The 11929-nt window shown below is 44.3% G+C and overlaps 1 protein-coding gene across 2 annotated transcripts in view; it reads left to right on the top strand.

Moving 5' to 3' along the window:
• Window positions 1–9381, top strand: part of IL1RL2 (interleukin 1 receptor like 2) — a 40897-nt gene extending 31516 nt beyond the window's left edge. For both annotated transcript variants that reach the window (XM_045885260.2, XM_045885259.3), the window contains exons 10-11: window positions 4668–4829; window positions 6518–9381. In XM_045885260.2, coding sequence (XP_045741216.1) covers window positions 4668–4829; window positions 6518–6885 — 530 coding nt within the window. In that variant the 3' untranslated portion in view covers window positions 6886–9381. The remainder of the gene's footprint in view (window positions 1–4667; window positions 4830–6517) is intronic.
• Window positions 9382–11929: the final 2548 nt, after the last annotated feature.

Consider the following 11929-nt stretch of genomic DNA (forward strand, 5'->3'; position numbering starts at 1 on the left):
CTGAAAAAATGCAGTCTGACACACTTGCAAGGGACTAATCAGGTATATGCTTTGTGACGTTTCCTCCTCCTGATTCTCGTCTCAGCCACACCAGAGGGAGTGGTGGACTTGGATTTGAATCAAGGCTATGCACTTAGCAGCTCAAAGACGAGAAATAACACAGCCTTGTCTGTCTCAGCTCCCTTTCCCGTAATCCAGGGATACAAATGTGACCCTCACCGTGACCGTGACGGGCAAAGCTGGCAGGCAGTTGTCTGAGAGCGCCCTTCAAAACCTCAGGCAGAGGCTAAAAGCAAAATGGCCTCAGCTTGATATTTTTTGCTAGACTGGTGAATAAAGGACGAACTGATCATTTGGAAGTGATGAGAACCCACTGCATTTTTGAGAATAAGCCACAGAGGTTACATTACTACCCAAAATCTTAGAAAGAAAAAAATAAAAGATGACCCAAAAATTGGGAGCATTTTGTATTTTGCTTTTCGAGAAGGTGTGAGAGTCCCTTGCTGCCTAAGTCTCTTCTGTCTCAGAGTCTGCATTTGCCCAGCATGGAGCACCTGTCTTTTCAGACACCTCGCCTAAAAACAGGGAACGTGGAACACAGTCAAAAGAGAGAATTCACTCAGCAAACATAGGGTTTTGTTTTGTTTTGTTTTGCTTTTTAATGAGAAGGAAGAAAGAGAAATGGCCTGAGAGAAGAGAGACACCGTGGCAGGGTTTCAGACAAAGGTGGTGATGAACACGGATGTTTGCTGTAGTTTACAGACCAAGAAATACTGTATTCATTTGGGAGGCTCTGCTATGTGATGAGGAGAATGCCAACCCAACCAACCCTTTATCATAAAAGGATTAAATATTATCAAATTTTTAAGGACATTTAAATCCTTTTTAAAATGTTTAAAAACATAAAGCCTATATGAAATCCTAAAAAAAAATTTTTTTTTCATATGTCCCCTGGCTTTAGAAAGTCAAGTATATGACATTAAATTTAATTCAGAAAAATATCCACTTATGGAGTGGTGGTATAGACTAGTAATATTGAAGACGTTACAGAAGGAGTTTTAGCTGGGTTGGGTTTCTGCCGACTCCAAACACAAATTAATCATCCCTTGGGTACCTGCCTTATGACTCCAATTTATTAAAAAGCTGAATCAGCTCATGATCTAAAACTTCTCTCTCCCCTCACAGATTTAACCTTCTTGAGCCTCTGTAAAATCAAGCTCCATTCAGACATTTGGCAACTACTGATAGGACCTCCTCTGTCTCAGTTCCTGCTCCAGGCACTGGGGGTGGAACCCCACCAAAAAAAGTCCCCATTCTCATACGGCTTCCTTTTATGACAGGGGTTGGGGAGACTGAGGAAGAGTGAGTGTGCATGGATGCCCATGTGTGTGTATTACCATTTCCACAGGATGGCCAGGAATGGTGGGCAGAGACTTAAAGGTTGTCAGTGGTGGTTGGCGTGAGAATTTATTGAATGGGAAAAGGCTACAATGTAAACTCTAAAGTTCTGTACACATTTTAACTACAGATCTTCCTTGATTTATGATAGGTTATATCCCAATAAACCCATTATAAGTTAAAAATATCATAAGTTAAAATGCACTCAAGGGCACCTGGGTGACTCAGTTGGTTAAGCAACTGCCTTTGGCTCAGGTCATGATCCTGGAGTCCCAGGATTGAGTCCCACATTGGGCTCCCTGCCCAGTGGGGAGTCTGCTTCTCCCTCTGACCCTCCCTCCTCTCGTGCTCTCTCTCTCTCACTCTCTCTCAAATAAATAAATAAAATCTTTAAAAAATAAAATAAAATGCATTCAATGCACGTAACCCACAGAACATCACAGCTTAGCCCTGCCTACGTTCAATGTGCTCAGAATACTTACATTAGCCTACAGTTGGGCAAAATCATCTAACACAAAGCCTATTTTATAATCAAGGTTGACTGTCTCATGTGACTGATTGAATACTGCCCTGAAGGTGGGAAACAGCAGGTGTATGGGGACAGATGGTTGTCCGTGTATCGACTGTTGACCCTGGAGATTGCGTGGCTGACTCGGAGCTGAGGCTTTTTACACTGCCTACCATAAGAGAGAGGAGAGGACCGCATATCACTAGCCTGGAAAAGATCAAAATTCAAAATTTGAAGTATGGTTTCTCCTGAATGTGTATTGCTTTTGTACCATCATAAAGTCAAAAAATTGTAATCGAACCCTCCTAAGTCAGGGACTGTCTGTACTATTATTTAGACAAAAACTAGAAGTATCCAAGATTTTACCTTCTTTCTTTGGGCTCAGAGCCACCCTTCTTTTCAAGTCTGTTCAATCAAACAAACTTCCATAAAAAGGGAATAAAAAGGGATGACTTCTTCTTGGGTCCCATTAGGTTAACTGTGAATTTCCAAATAGCCTGGAGCTCAAAAAAATATCACATTTTCTAATGAGATGTTCACTCGAACCTTCTAGCCCTGCTAGAATTTCTTACTCATTCATATGACCCCTGAGTAGAGCATAAGCATCCCCCTTCCATGTGCTTCTCAAGCTCTTCCCCTTCTTGGACTCTTTATCCTCCACTCCTAGCGCCTCATTTTTTTCTAAACCCTTTAAAATCCAGGAACTGCCCTCCATCCTTTATGAATTTTCCCCAAGAGTTTCATGCTATGGGGAAGTTTTGTTTCTTTCCATCTCTCCTGTTCATTCAGCCATGTGATCTTGTAGCGCCTCATGTTTTTATTTCCAAGTCTCTGAATGGTCTTTCCAGTTAGATCTTGTGTCTTGTTCATCTGTCCAGGGGTGAGCACAGTGACTGTTACCTGTGGTTGGTTGCTCAATTAATGCTTACCTCATTCCAGTGATGACGAAATGTGCTATTGTATTGGACTTCTCTGTACTGCACAGCAGATTCCTGGAGTCTGCTCAGAGGCTTGGTCTCTACAATGCCGTGTGCAATTGCAGTGACAAAATTCACTAGTGGGTCTGAATCACAGAGACTTGGCCCATTTTGCCTGGTGCAGTTTACGACAGTCCGCCATTGCACAGGACCCATCAAGAGTGAAGATGATGGAGACTCCTGCTTTCAATTCTCATTTTCACCATGGGGACTGGTGGACTTAGAGTCAAAGGTGTCAGGTTGGAATTGGGGCTGGGTGACCTTGGAGAAGTGATTCTTATGTAACGGGGATAGGACCACCTTCCTCATAGGTCAATGCCAATGGGGTAGGAATACCAATTGTAACTGACAAATCACTGGAGGCTCAATGTGGATAAATCTGAGACTTCAGGGAACCTAGTCATAAGGAGTAGAAACCCACACTTTTGTGAGTTTTCCCTCCAGAAGCCTGACTTGGTTCTGACTGTAAATATCAGAGAAAAAAATCTCTTTGTGCTTCCAGCAGGGGGAGGAGAAAAATCATTCTGAAATATCCTAGAGCACTCAGTTCTTATTAACAAGGCCTGCCCTCAGGAGAAACTAGTTAATGAAAGCCTTACCCGCTAAGGCATTATCAGAGTCTAACTGACCTGCACAGGAGGAAATATCCAACTCCAGCCCAATCTAGCCAACCTGCCCCACCTAAGTGGGGATAAAAAACGGAGAAATGCTTGTGAAGTTCATAGTCCAGAGTCACTAAAAGACAGATCTAATCACAGGACCATAGAACATGTCCCCTCCCTCCACACCTCACCACTCTGTAACTAAAGGCCAGTTTATAGCACTTTCTTTTACCGATACATTCTATCCAGCTCTCAGAGAAAAGTATAAGGCATATTAAATGCACAATTTGAAGAGAGAGCAAACTTGAGAGCCAGAAATGGCAGGGATGTTGGAATTATCAGACTGGGAATTTAAATCATCCCTGATTAGCATGCTAAGGGATCTAATGCATAAAAGCAGACAGCACACAACGACAGATGAGAGATGTAAGCAGAGAAATGAAAATCCTGAAAAGAACCAAAAAGAAAGCTAGCAATTAAAAAAAAAAAAAAAACTGTAACAGAAATGAAGACTGCCTGTGATGGGCTTACTAGTGGAGTGGACATGGCTGAGCAGAGAATCTCTGGGCTTGAGGCTATCACACTAGAAACCTCCAAAACTGTAAAGCAAAAGGAACAAAGACTGGGGGGAAAAAAAGAACAAAGTATCCAATGAGTGTGGGACAACCACAGAAGGTGTAACATAAATGTAATGGGAATACCAAAGGAGAAGAAAGAGAGAAAGGAACATAAGTATCTGAAACACTAATGACTAAGAATTTCCCCGAATTAATGTCACAATCCAGGAAGCTCAGAGAATACCAAGCAGGATGAACAAAAAAACAAAAACCTAGGCATATCATTTTCAAACCACAGAAAGTCAAAGGTAAGGAAAAAAAGTCCTAAAAGAAGCCAGAGGTAAAAAACAAAACAAAACATTACCTATCGTGAAACAAAGATGTGAGTTGCATTCACCTTGTCCTCAGAAACTATGCAAGCAAAAGAGCATTAGTGAAATATTTAAAGTGTTGAGAGAATGAGAACCTAGTGTGGCAATGCTTGGAGCCAAGGGAGCCAACTGGGTACTCTGAAGTCATTGAACCCAAGGGAAAAGGACATCATGGTAGCAAGTCAGACTTTCGCTCTGTTAACATAAGAGAATTTGGTAGGAATAATTCTGAGTTTATCCCATTTCCTTTTCAGATGGCAAGCTGTATGATGCCTATGTCTTATACCCCAAGCCTCAAAGAGAAATCCAGAGCCATGAGGTGGACACGCTGGTGTTGAAGATTCTGCCCGAGGTGCTGGAGAGGCAGTGTGGATATAAATTATTTATATTTGGCAGGGATGAATTTCCTGGACAAGGTATGTTTTGAGTGAAGTGTAAAAGCCACAAATAAAAAGGAAAGGGAAGTCTCTTTTCCTTCACTTTAGAAGTGGTGGGGTGGGAGGATCTGCTTGCTTTCCCCAAGGAACCATGGGGAGTCTTGCACCTCCTCAGCCCACAGCCCCTGAGCCGAGTTAGGACCAGCTCTCTTCTCTCTGGGGCTCATTCCTGTAACAGGATAACCGGGATTCCTGGTTGAAATAATGTGACTCTCACTATGAGTAACACGAGCAGTTGGCTGATGACAGCCTTGGCCAAGGGACCAAATGGAGAAAAGAGGTCATTTGCCCTCATGCCCTTGAGACTAACTGCTGAGTATTCTCCATCAGTTCGAATATGTAAATCAGCTCATGTTTAAAGATGATTTTATAAAACTTAACTGCCCAGGCTTCTCCTACATAAATAAAATAGAATTTATTTATTTACGTCTCCCTTTGAACAAGAGTGTAGCTTTGGGCAATGAAGGCAACATCTCTGAACCTTATCTGTCGAATGGGGAGGAGAATACTTCCTTAACTCGGGCGACAGAATGAAATGAGGTAAAACCTGAGTGGGGACCAATATGGAGCTTAGCGCATATTAGACATTCGACAGATAAAGTTTCCCTCTTGACCTACATGTTTTCTTTCTTGGAACGCTATACAACAAATGGCTGAAATTTGAAATAAGCATCCTGCACTAGTCAAGAGGAAACCAAGATGACGACTTTACAGCATTTGGTAGTGGCCTTCTCTGGGTCATTTGGAAAGGTTGCTGAGTACTTTGGATTTGTAGGTTGCCCATATCCGTGGTGAGTGACAACTATATCTCAGCCCGCATCTTTTCAAGTTATAAGATCAGCCTCCATGAGGAACTGAAAATCTGATCTAGTGCTCGCCATAAATGTGTGGAAGACTTCAAATTTCATAAGCATATTCTTTCACTCACTTATTCAGCAAATATTTATTGAGCACCGGCTATGTGCCTTGTAAAATTCTAGGGGCTAGAAAAATAAGCCAAAGAGAAGAAGAACATGAACTTGGGGAGGTCACAGTGTATTTTTATATTCTAAGAAAAAGGAGGATATAGAAGTTAGTCGTTATGCTAAAAAAGACCAAGTTTCATCCATAGCTGGATATTTCCAGAACTCTCCCCAAGAAATCATCAGGGGGTGTTATTTAGTTTCAAGTTAGTCCTATAAATCCTGGGCATTTAGCTAGCTACGAAGCCCAAGAGGAAAACACAAATAAAGATTAATACAACTTTGGAACTACCTACATTTTCCCTGTCCTTTTAAAATCTATTTATTTAAAAAATGTGTTCATCATCTAATATATACTAGACCTTCAGTTAAGTTGGTGATACAAAGTTAGGCACGGTAAGACCCTTGTTCTGGGTAGGTCACGGTCTGTGGGTGCAGTCAGTGGGCTAAGGAAAGTGACCTATCAGCAACTAACTACCAAAAAATATGACTTATGAACACAAAGGACCAATTTTTCAGGGAAAATCAGGAAGGCTTCACAGAAGATAGGCTATGTGTTAAAAAAAATCACTTTTGTTACCCATTCCTAAGTCACATTTATTTTAAAGCCCATGTTGCCTTTATCCAGGGCCCATTTCTAATATTCTCAGAGATCGATCTAGGCTCTTCCACTCCTGAGACAGTCTGCATCTTCTTTATTTGCAGCAGTGGCCAATGTCATTGACGAAAACATCAAGCTGTGCAGGAGGCTGATCATCATCTTAGTTCCTGAATCCCTGAGCTTTGACTTGTTAAAGAACATGTCGGAAGAACAAATTGCAGTCTACAATGCGCTCATCCAGGACGGGATGAAGGTCATCCTGATTGAACTGGAGAAAGTCAAGGACTACGCGGCCATGCCGGAGTCAATTCAGTACATCAAGCAGAAGCACGGGGCCGTCCAGTGGAGTGGGGACTTCACAGAGCAGTCACAGTGTGCAAAGTCCAAGTTCTGGAAAAAAGTGAGGTATCACATGCCACCCAAAAGGCCGCCACCATCTTCTTCTGCCCAGCTGCTGAAGCACACGTCCTGACACCTCCTGGCTGGCTAGTGGGGGGCCAATGTGGGGTTGGTCACCCGTGATGGCGTGGTCGGCATGGGGTGGCTCATGGTTGGACAAGGACACATGGCATTTGGGCAGTCGGCTTGAAGCTTGCCGTTGTGTACTTGTTGCTACAGGTCCTCTGTTTGCTGCTCATTTTGATCAGAGCTCCTTCTTTAGGGAAAGGCATCACCCTTCCAGAAGACCCTCATTCACTTATGGGCTCTGATGAACACTCCCTGAACACAGAGCAGATGTAGCATGTGAGCCCCTGGGGAATGGGACATGGAGGACTGTAGAGCGGCAGTTGAGTTGTCAGGAAGTTTGGTGCGTGGTGTGGCACCCATGGGGCCAGAGATGGAAGTCAGGGGATGGCAGGAGGCAATCTGTGGGCTTGGGGAGGGCTGGCAAGGAGAACCGCACTTTTTTCGTGACCATGATTTTAGCACACTCATACTGGAAGCCACTGAGTGGTCACACAGACCAGTGGGGACCAAGTGTGGCCCCACTGGGATTGCCCATTAATCACCATCCTGTTGGGCCCCAGCCTTGAAAGGAAAGGATTTGTCAAGTCAAAATAAGTAACAATTCACTTGTTTTTCCAGCTGGCCAAGAAGGCTGGGATTCTGAGCAACATGTGAGAGAAACAGCGCACCAAGATGATGCGATTCTGGTCCACGTAAAACAAAGTAATCTTTCAGTTAGCCAGCGTCCCCTCATCACAGGTCCATTTATGATTTAACAAGGTGCAAGGACTTTTGATGCTCAAAATTAGCTGTAAACTCATCACTACTTTCAAAGACCCCCACCTGAGGAGCTTAGATAGAGTCCACGTCTCTCGTTCTGTGGCTGATGACATCAAGCCCTAACAAGTGGCCTGCTGGGGTCAGAATGTTTGTGTCCCCCAAATTCACATGTTGCAGTCCTAACACCCAGTGTCATGGTATTGGGAGGTGGGGCCTTCCAGAGGTGATCAGGTCAGAAGGGTGGAGACGTCCTGAATAGGATTAGTACTCTCGTAGAAGATACCCAAGAAGTCCATTGCCACTTCGGCCATGTGAGGACACAGCAAGAAGTCTGTGATCTGAAAAAAGGTCCTCACCTGACCACGAAGGCACCTGTTCTCAGACTTCTTGTCTCCACAGCTGTGAGAAATTAATTTTTGTTGTTTGTAAGCCACTCGGCCTATGGTATCTCATGATAGCGGCCCTAATGAAGAGTCCATGGGGGCTGGAAGGGGGTCAGCCAGTGGGCAGGACAGGGGAGGGGGAGGTGGGGAGGAGCAGGAGGGGTGAGAACAGGGACCCCAGCATGCAGGGAGGAGCAGAGTGTATGGGGAGCAGGGAAAAGGACCAGGGGCTCTGTGTCCTTCTCGGGCTGCCGATTGCATAAAGTGTCTGGTGGGACTTTGTCATCTTTCCCAAATGGAACTCTCTCCCTGTTAAACACTACCTCCCCCTCTCCCCTGCCCACAGCCTCTGGCAACGTTCTGCTTTATGTGTCTATGATTTCGGCTCCTCCAGGCACCTCATGTAAGTGGAATCATACAGGATTTGCCCTTTTGTGCCTGGCTTATTCCACTTAGCCATAGGTCCTTAAGATTCACGTGTAATATTTGCTTTTTGTTTCATTCTTCTTATGGAGTGCCCCCTCCCTTCTTTCTTTCTTCCCTGGGTGAACGGTAGCAGGTATCGATTTTATTATGGTGACAAGGGACAACCAACAGAAATAAGAAGCTCAGGAGGATTCTTCTAATCAGATGTTTGTGAATTCTTTGCTTCTCGGTTTCTGTCTCCAACATGGGAGTCGTGATTTTTCATGGAGAATTTGCCAGTTTAAGTAAAGGAAGCTGCTTCTCTTGGTGCACCCAGGAGCGAAGTGATGGTGGCTGATGTGTTCCTCCTTCTGTTCCTCTCACCCCTGAGTTTTCTCTCCTCTGCTTGGTACCTGGAGATTGCCATTGATGCTGGAGAAGGCTCTATGGCCACAGACATCAGAGGGGCACTTTGCCCTTCACTGTGTCCGATGTGGAGCCCATCCCCTACAGCCTTCCCCTCCCTTCCAAGCCCTTTCTCTCCAGAGAGTGAAGAAAGGCAGAGCAGCCCCACGAGTCAGGAGACAGGGTGAGACCCTGGGATGTGTCCTCTTGTCAGGCTGTCCCAGTTGCCTATGAATTTTAGAAAGAGATTCTCCAGGATTCTTCAGTGACTAACCTTTTATAAATAAATGACAAGTTGAGGGTGTCAGAAAAAAAGAAAGCCAATCCATCAGAGGTAAAGGTATTTTCTGAAAATCTGTGACTTATGGGAGACCGGTACTGTTGGTGAATTTCTTAATTGGAATGATTTTTTAAGTCAAAAACTTCCTTCCCCTCCAACCTGTGCCTTTTTTCTTTTTGTCTAAAAGTATGTAAAGCTGTATTATTAATGCAATAACATGAATGAATTATATCCGCACATTGCAATTCTGTTGTTATTAAATATGTTTTGTGTCCTATACAAGAGGTGCCTTTTCTCAAGGGTTCTGGCCTTTCATGTATTTGGACATGGTGCTGGTGTTCTCAGGCTTGAATATACTCTCCTAGTGATGGACCAAGTGCTCTGAATCAGGATTTGTACAGTACAGCCACATGGCTTCAAAGATGGATAAAACTTGTCTTATCCCAGTAAGTTCTGTCCTTTTAAACAGTGGCCCTTTCTGATAATTTGGGGAGCAATGTGGATATCTCCCTAGAAAAAATGTACATACACACAAAATTTTGGCTGCATTTTGAGAAGGTTGACAGAGTTTTTCAAGCTCCTCAATGGGACCTTACAGAAGGTCCCCAGGCTGTGGGAAAAAGACCCCTTCCCTGGAGGGACTTTCATTTCTGTACTTATAAGATGTGATCTCGGAATTTTACATGGTTCTGTGTAGAGATCCAGTGATAAACGTGCCGAGTGAGCCATTTGGGGGTCCTCCTAAAAGTTGTTTGGAAAGGAACACAGACTTGGGATTTTCGTGGTATTTTAGTCATCATCTAGACCAGGGCTGCCTTACTGGTCTGCCACAAATGAGCTGCAGGTCTCCGAGGACTGTTACTCCTGAGATATTTCCTCATGGCGTGTCTGGAGCTGTAGGCCTTACCTGTGTGTGCACCATGATGTAAAAAAAAAAAAATTGGGAAACAGATCCTAGTCAGATAGGGGCCGGAAGAGTGAAGGGAGTAAACTAAAGACGCTTGATACTTGGTGGCAGAGCTGGGACAGATGTCTCCTGTCTTCTCACTGTGCCGTGGCTCTTATCCTACGACAACTTTTCTGACCCTCTCAGTCCTGTGACAACAGCCACTCAATGGAACTAACTCCTAGAAATCTGAGAATGGGCTTCTAGAATTACACAGTTAGGGCTTCAGAGTGATTTCCCTTGATTTACTCTGGGCTTTGTCAGGATCACACACATTTTTTGTTTGGTCTTGTTTCTACCTGGCAGTAAACAAAACTGTAGCATTTAGGTTCATACAAAATTTAACATTCAGGATTAAGGATTTCTTCAATAAGTTTTACCTTTCTTGAATGGATCCATCTGAATGGCTAGAGGTTTTAGATGAGAGAGGTCAGTGAAGGAGGCTATGTCCTTTCCTGGGACAGCTTTATCACAGCTAACACAAAGCACTGGAGTTAACTGAATTTTACCTCTTGCCTGGAGCCTCATTACCACTTGGGGGCCTGGGGGTCCAGGGCTCTTCCTAGTGGGGAAGAGCTTGTATTTGAAACTTGACTTTTCCACTCACTGTGGGGCCTTTGAGAAGCTGGTCAACCTCTCTGAGCTTGTCATCATTCGGGGTTGATGTGAGGAAAAAAGAGATGACATAAGTGAGTATGGGCATGATAAGTGGTTGCTATTTATGGACAGATTGGACACACTTGAAAGAACTCTGGTCATGATATTCAGGGGAAAAAGTTCAATTGAAAGGGAAAAAAAATCCATTGGCACTGAATGTTTTGCAGTAGGCAGCTCATGGCTTTTGGAGAATCCTAAATTTTCTACTAGCTTCTTAAAGTCACACACACAAAAAATACCCCTGGAGACGGGGTGCTCCGTATTGGCATCGATGGATCTATGACTGTGCCCCGAGCTGTGGGCTCTCGGCTGGAGTAATTTTCCAAACCATCCTGCCCTGTCTGCTGGCTGGTGTCCTCTTCCACATATGCAGGGACCCCCAGCCTTCCTGATCCCCTGGGTATCCACACAGGAATATCTGCTCTGATGGAGACTTTGATTATTGTCCTTGCTTGCTGCTTGGTCTTGATGGTGGGGAGCTCAAGGAGCTTTGAAGCCTCGTCCTGGGAGATGAGTGCCAGGAATAAGCTTCAGCAATACTCATTCTACCACACAGTAGCCCGGGCCAGAAGAGTATTTGAAGGAAGTACCTGAACTGGGAAGACCCAATTGACAATCCTATCCCTCTCCTGGGCCTCTGGAGGATAACGCTGTTACCCCGCCCCTGGCCTCAAACCCGTCCTACCACCTCTTAGATCATGTTCCCTTCCCCCTTAGACACTCAGTAGCTGTGATTCCAAGCACCCTGCTACGGTACTGGGGATTGTTCACTTCTTTTCTCAAGGGTTTCACCCGAACACTCCTAAAATGAGATTTCACCTGAACACTCCTAAAATGAGAATTGACAATTTGCCCTGAAGACTGCTTCCAGAATTTCTGTAGCAGGGGATCAGAGGCACTCTTTGGTTGGGGGGTGGTGGTGGGAGAGAAGGGCTTGAAGTAGCATTTGTGTCGACAGCCCTTGGTCCAAAATGGAGAAACCATTAATGACTCATTAATGACTCATGTCAGAGAATGGGCTGATTCCTAACAGAGATTTCAGGGAAGGGGTGCTGGAGTTCCACTGAGCTCCCTCCATTTTATTCATAACGCAGTCTCCAAAATGTACATTTCCACTGTTTTGTAGGTGTTCTTTAGCATTTAATCTCAGCATTTAGACCCATAATTAAGCTGCTAGAGATCAAGGAGCATTAAGCCTCATACTAAATATTTG

The sequence above is a fragment of the Mirounga angustirostris genome, unplaced genomic scaffold, assembly GCF_029215605.1.
Source record: "Mirounga angustirostris isolate CCGP_5_RB_7025 unplaced genomic scaffold, mMirAng1.0.hap1 SCAF_10, whole genome shotgun sequence".
NCBI lineage: Eukaryota > Metazoa > Chordata > Mammalia > Carnivora > Phocidae > Mirounga > Mirounga angustirostris.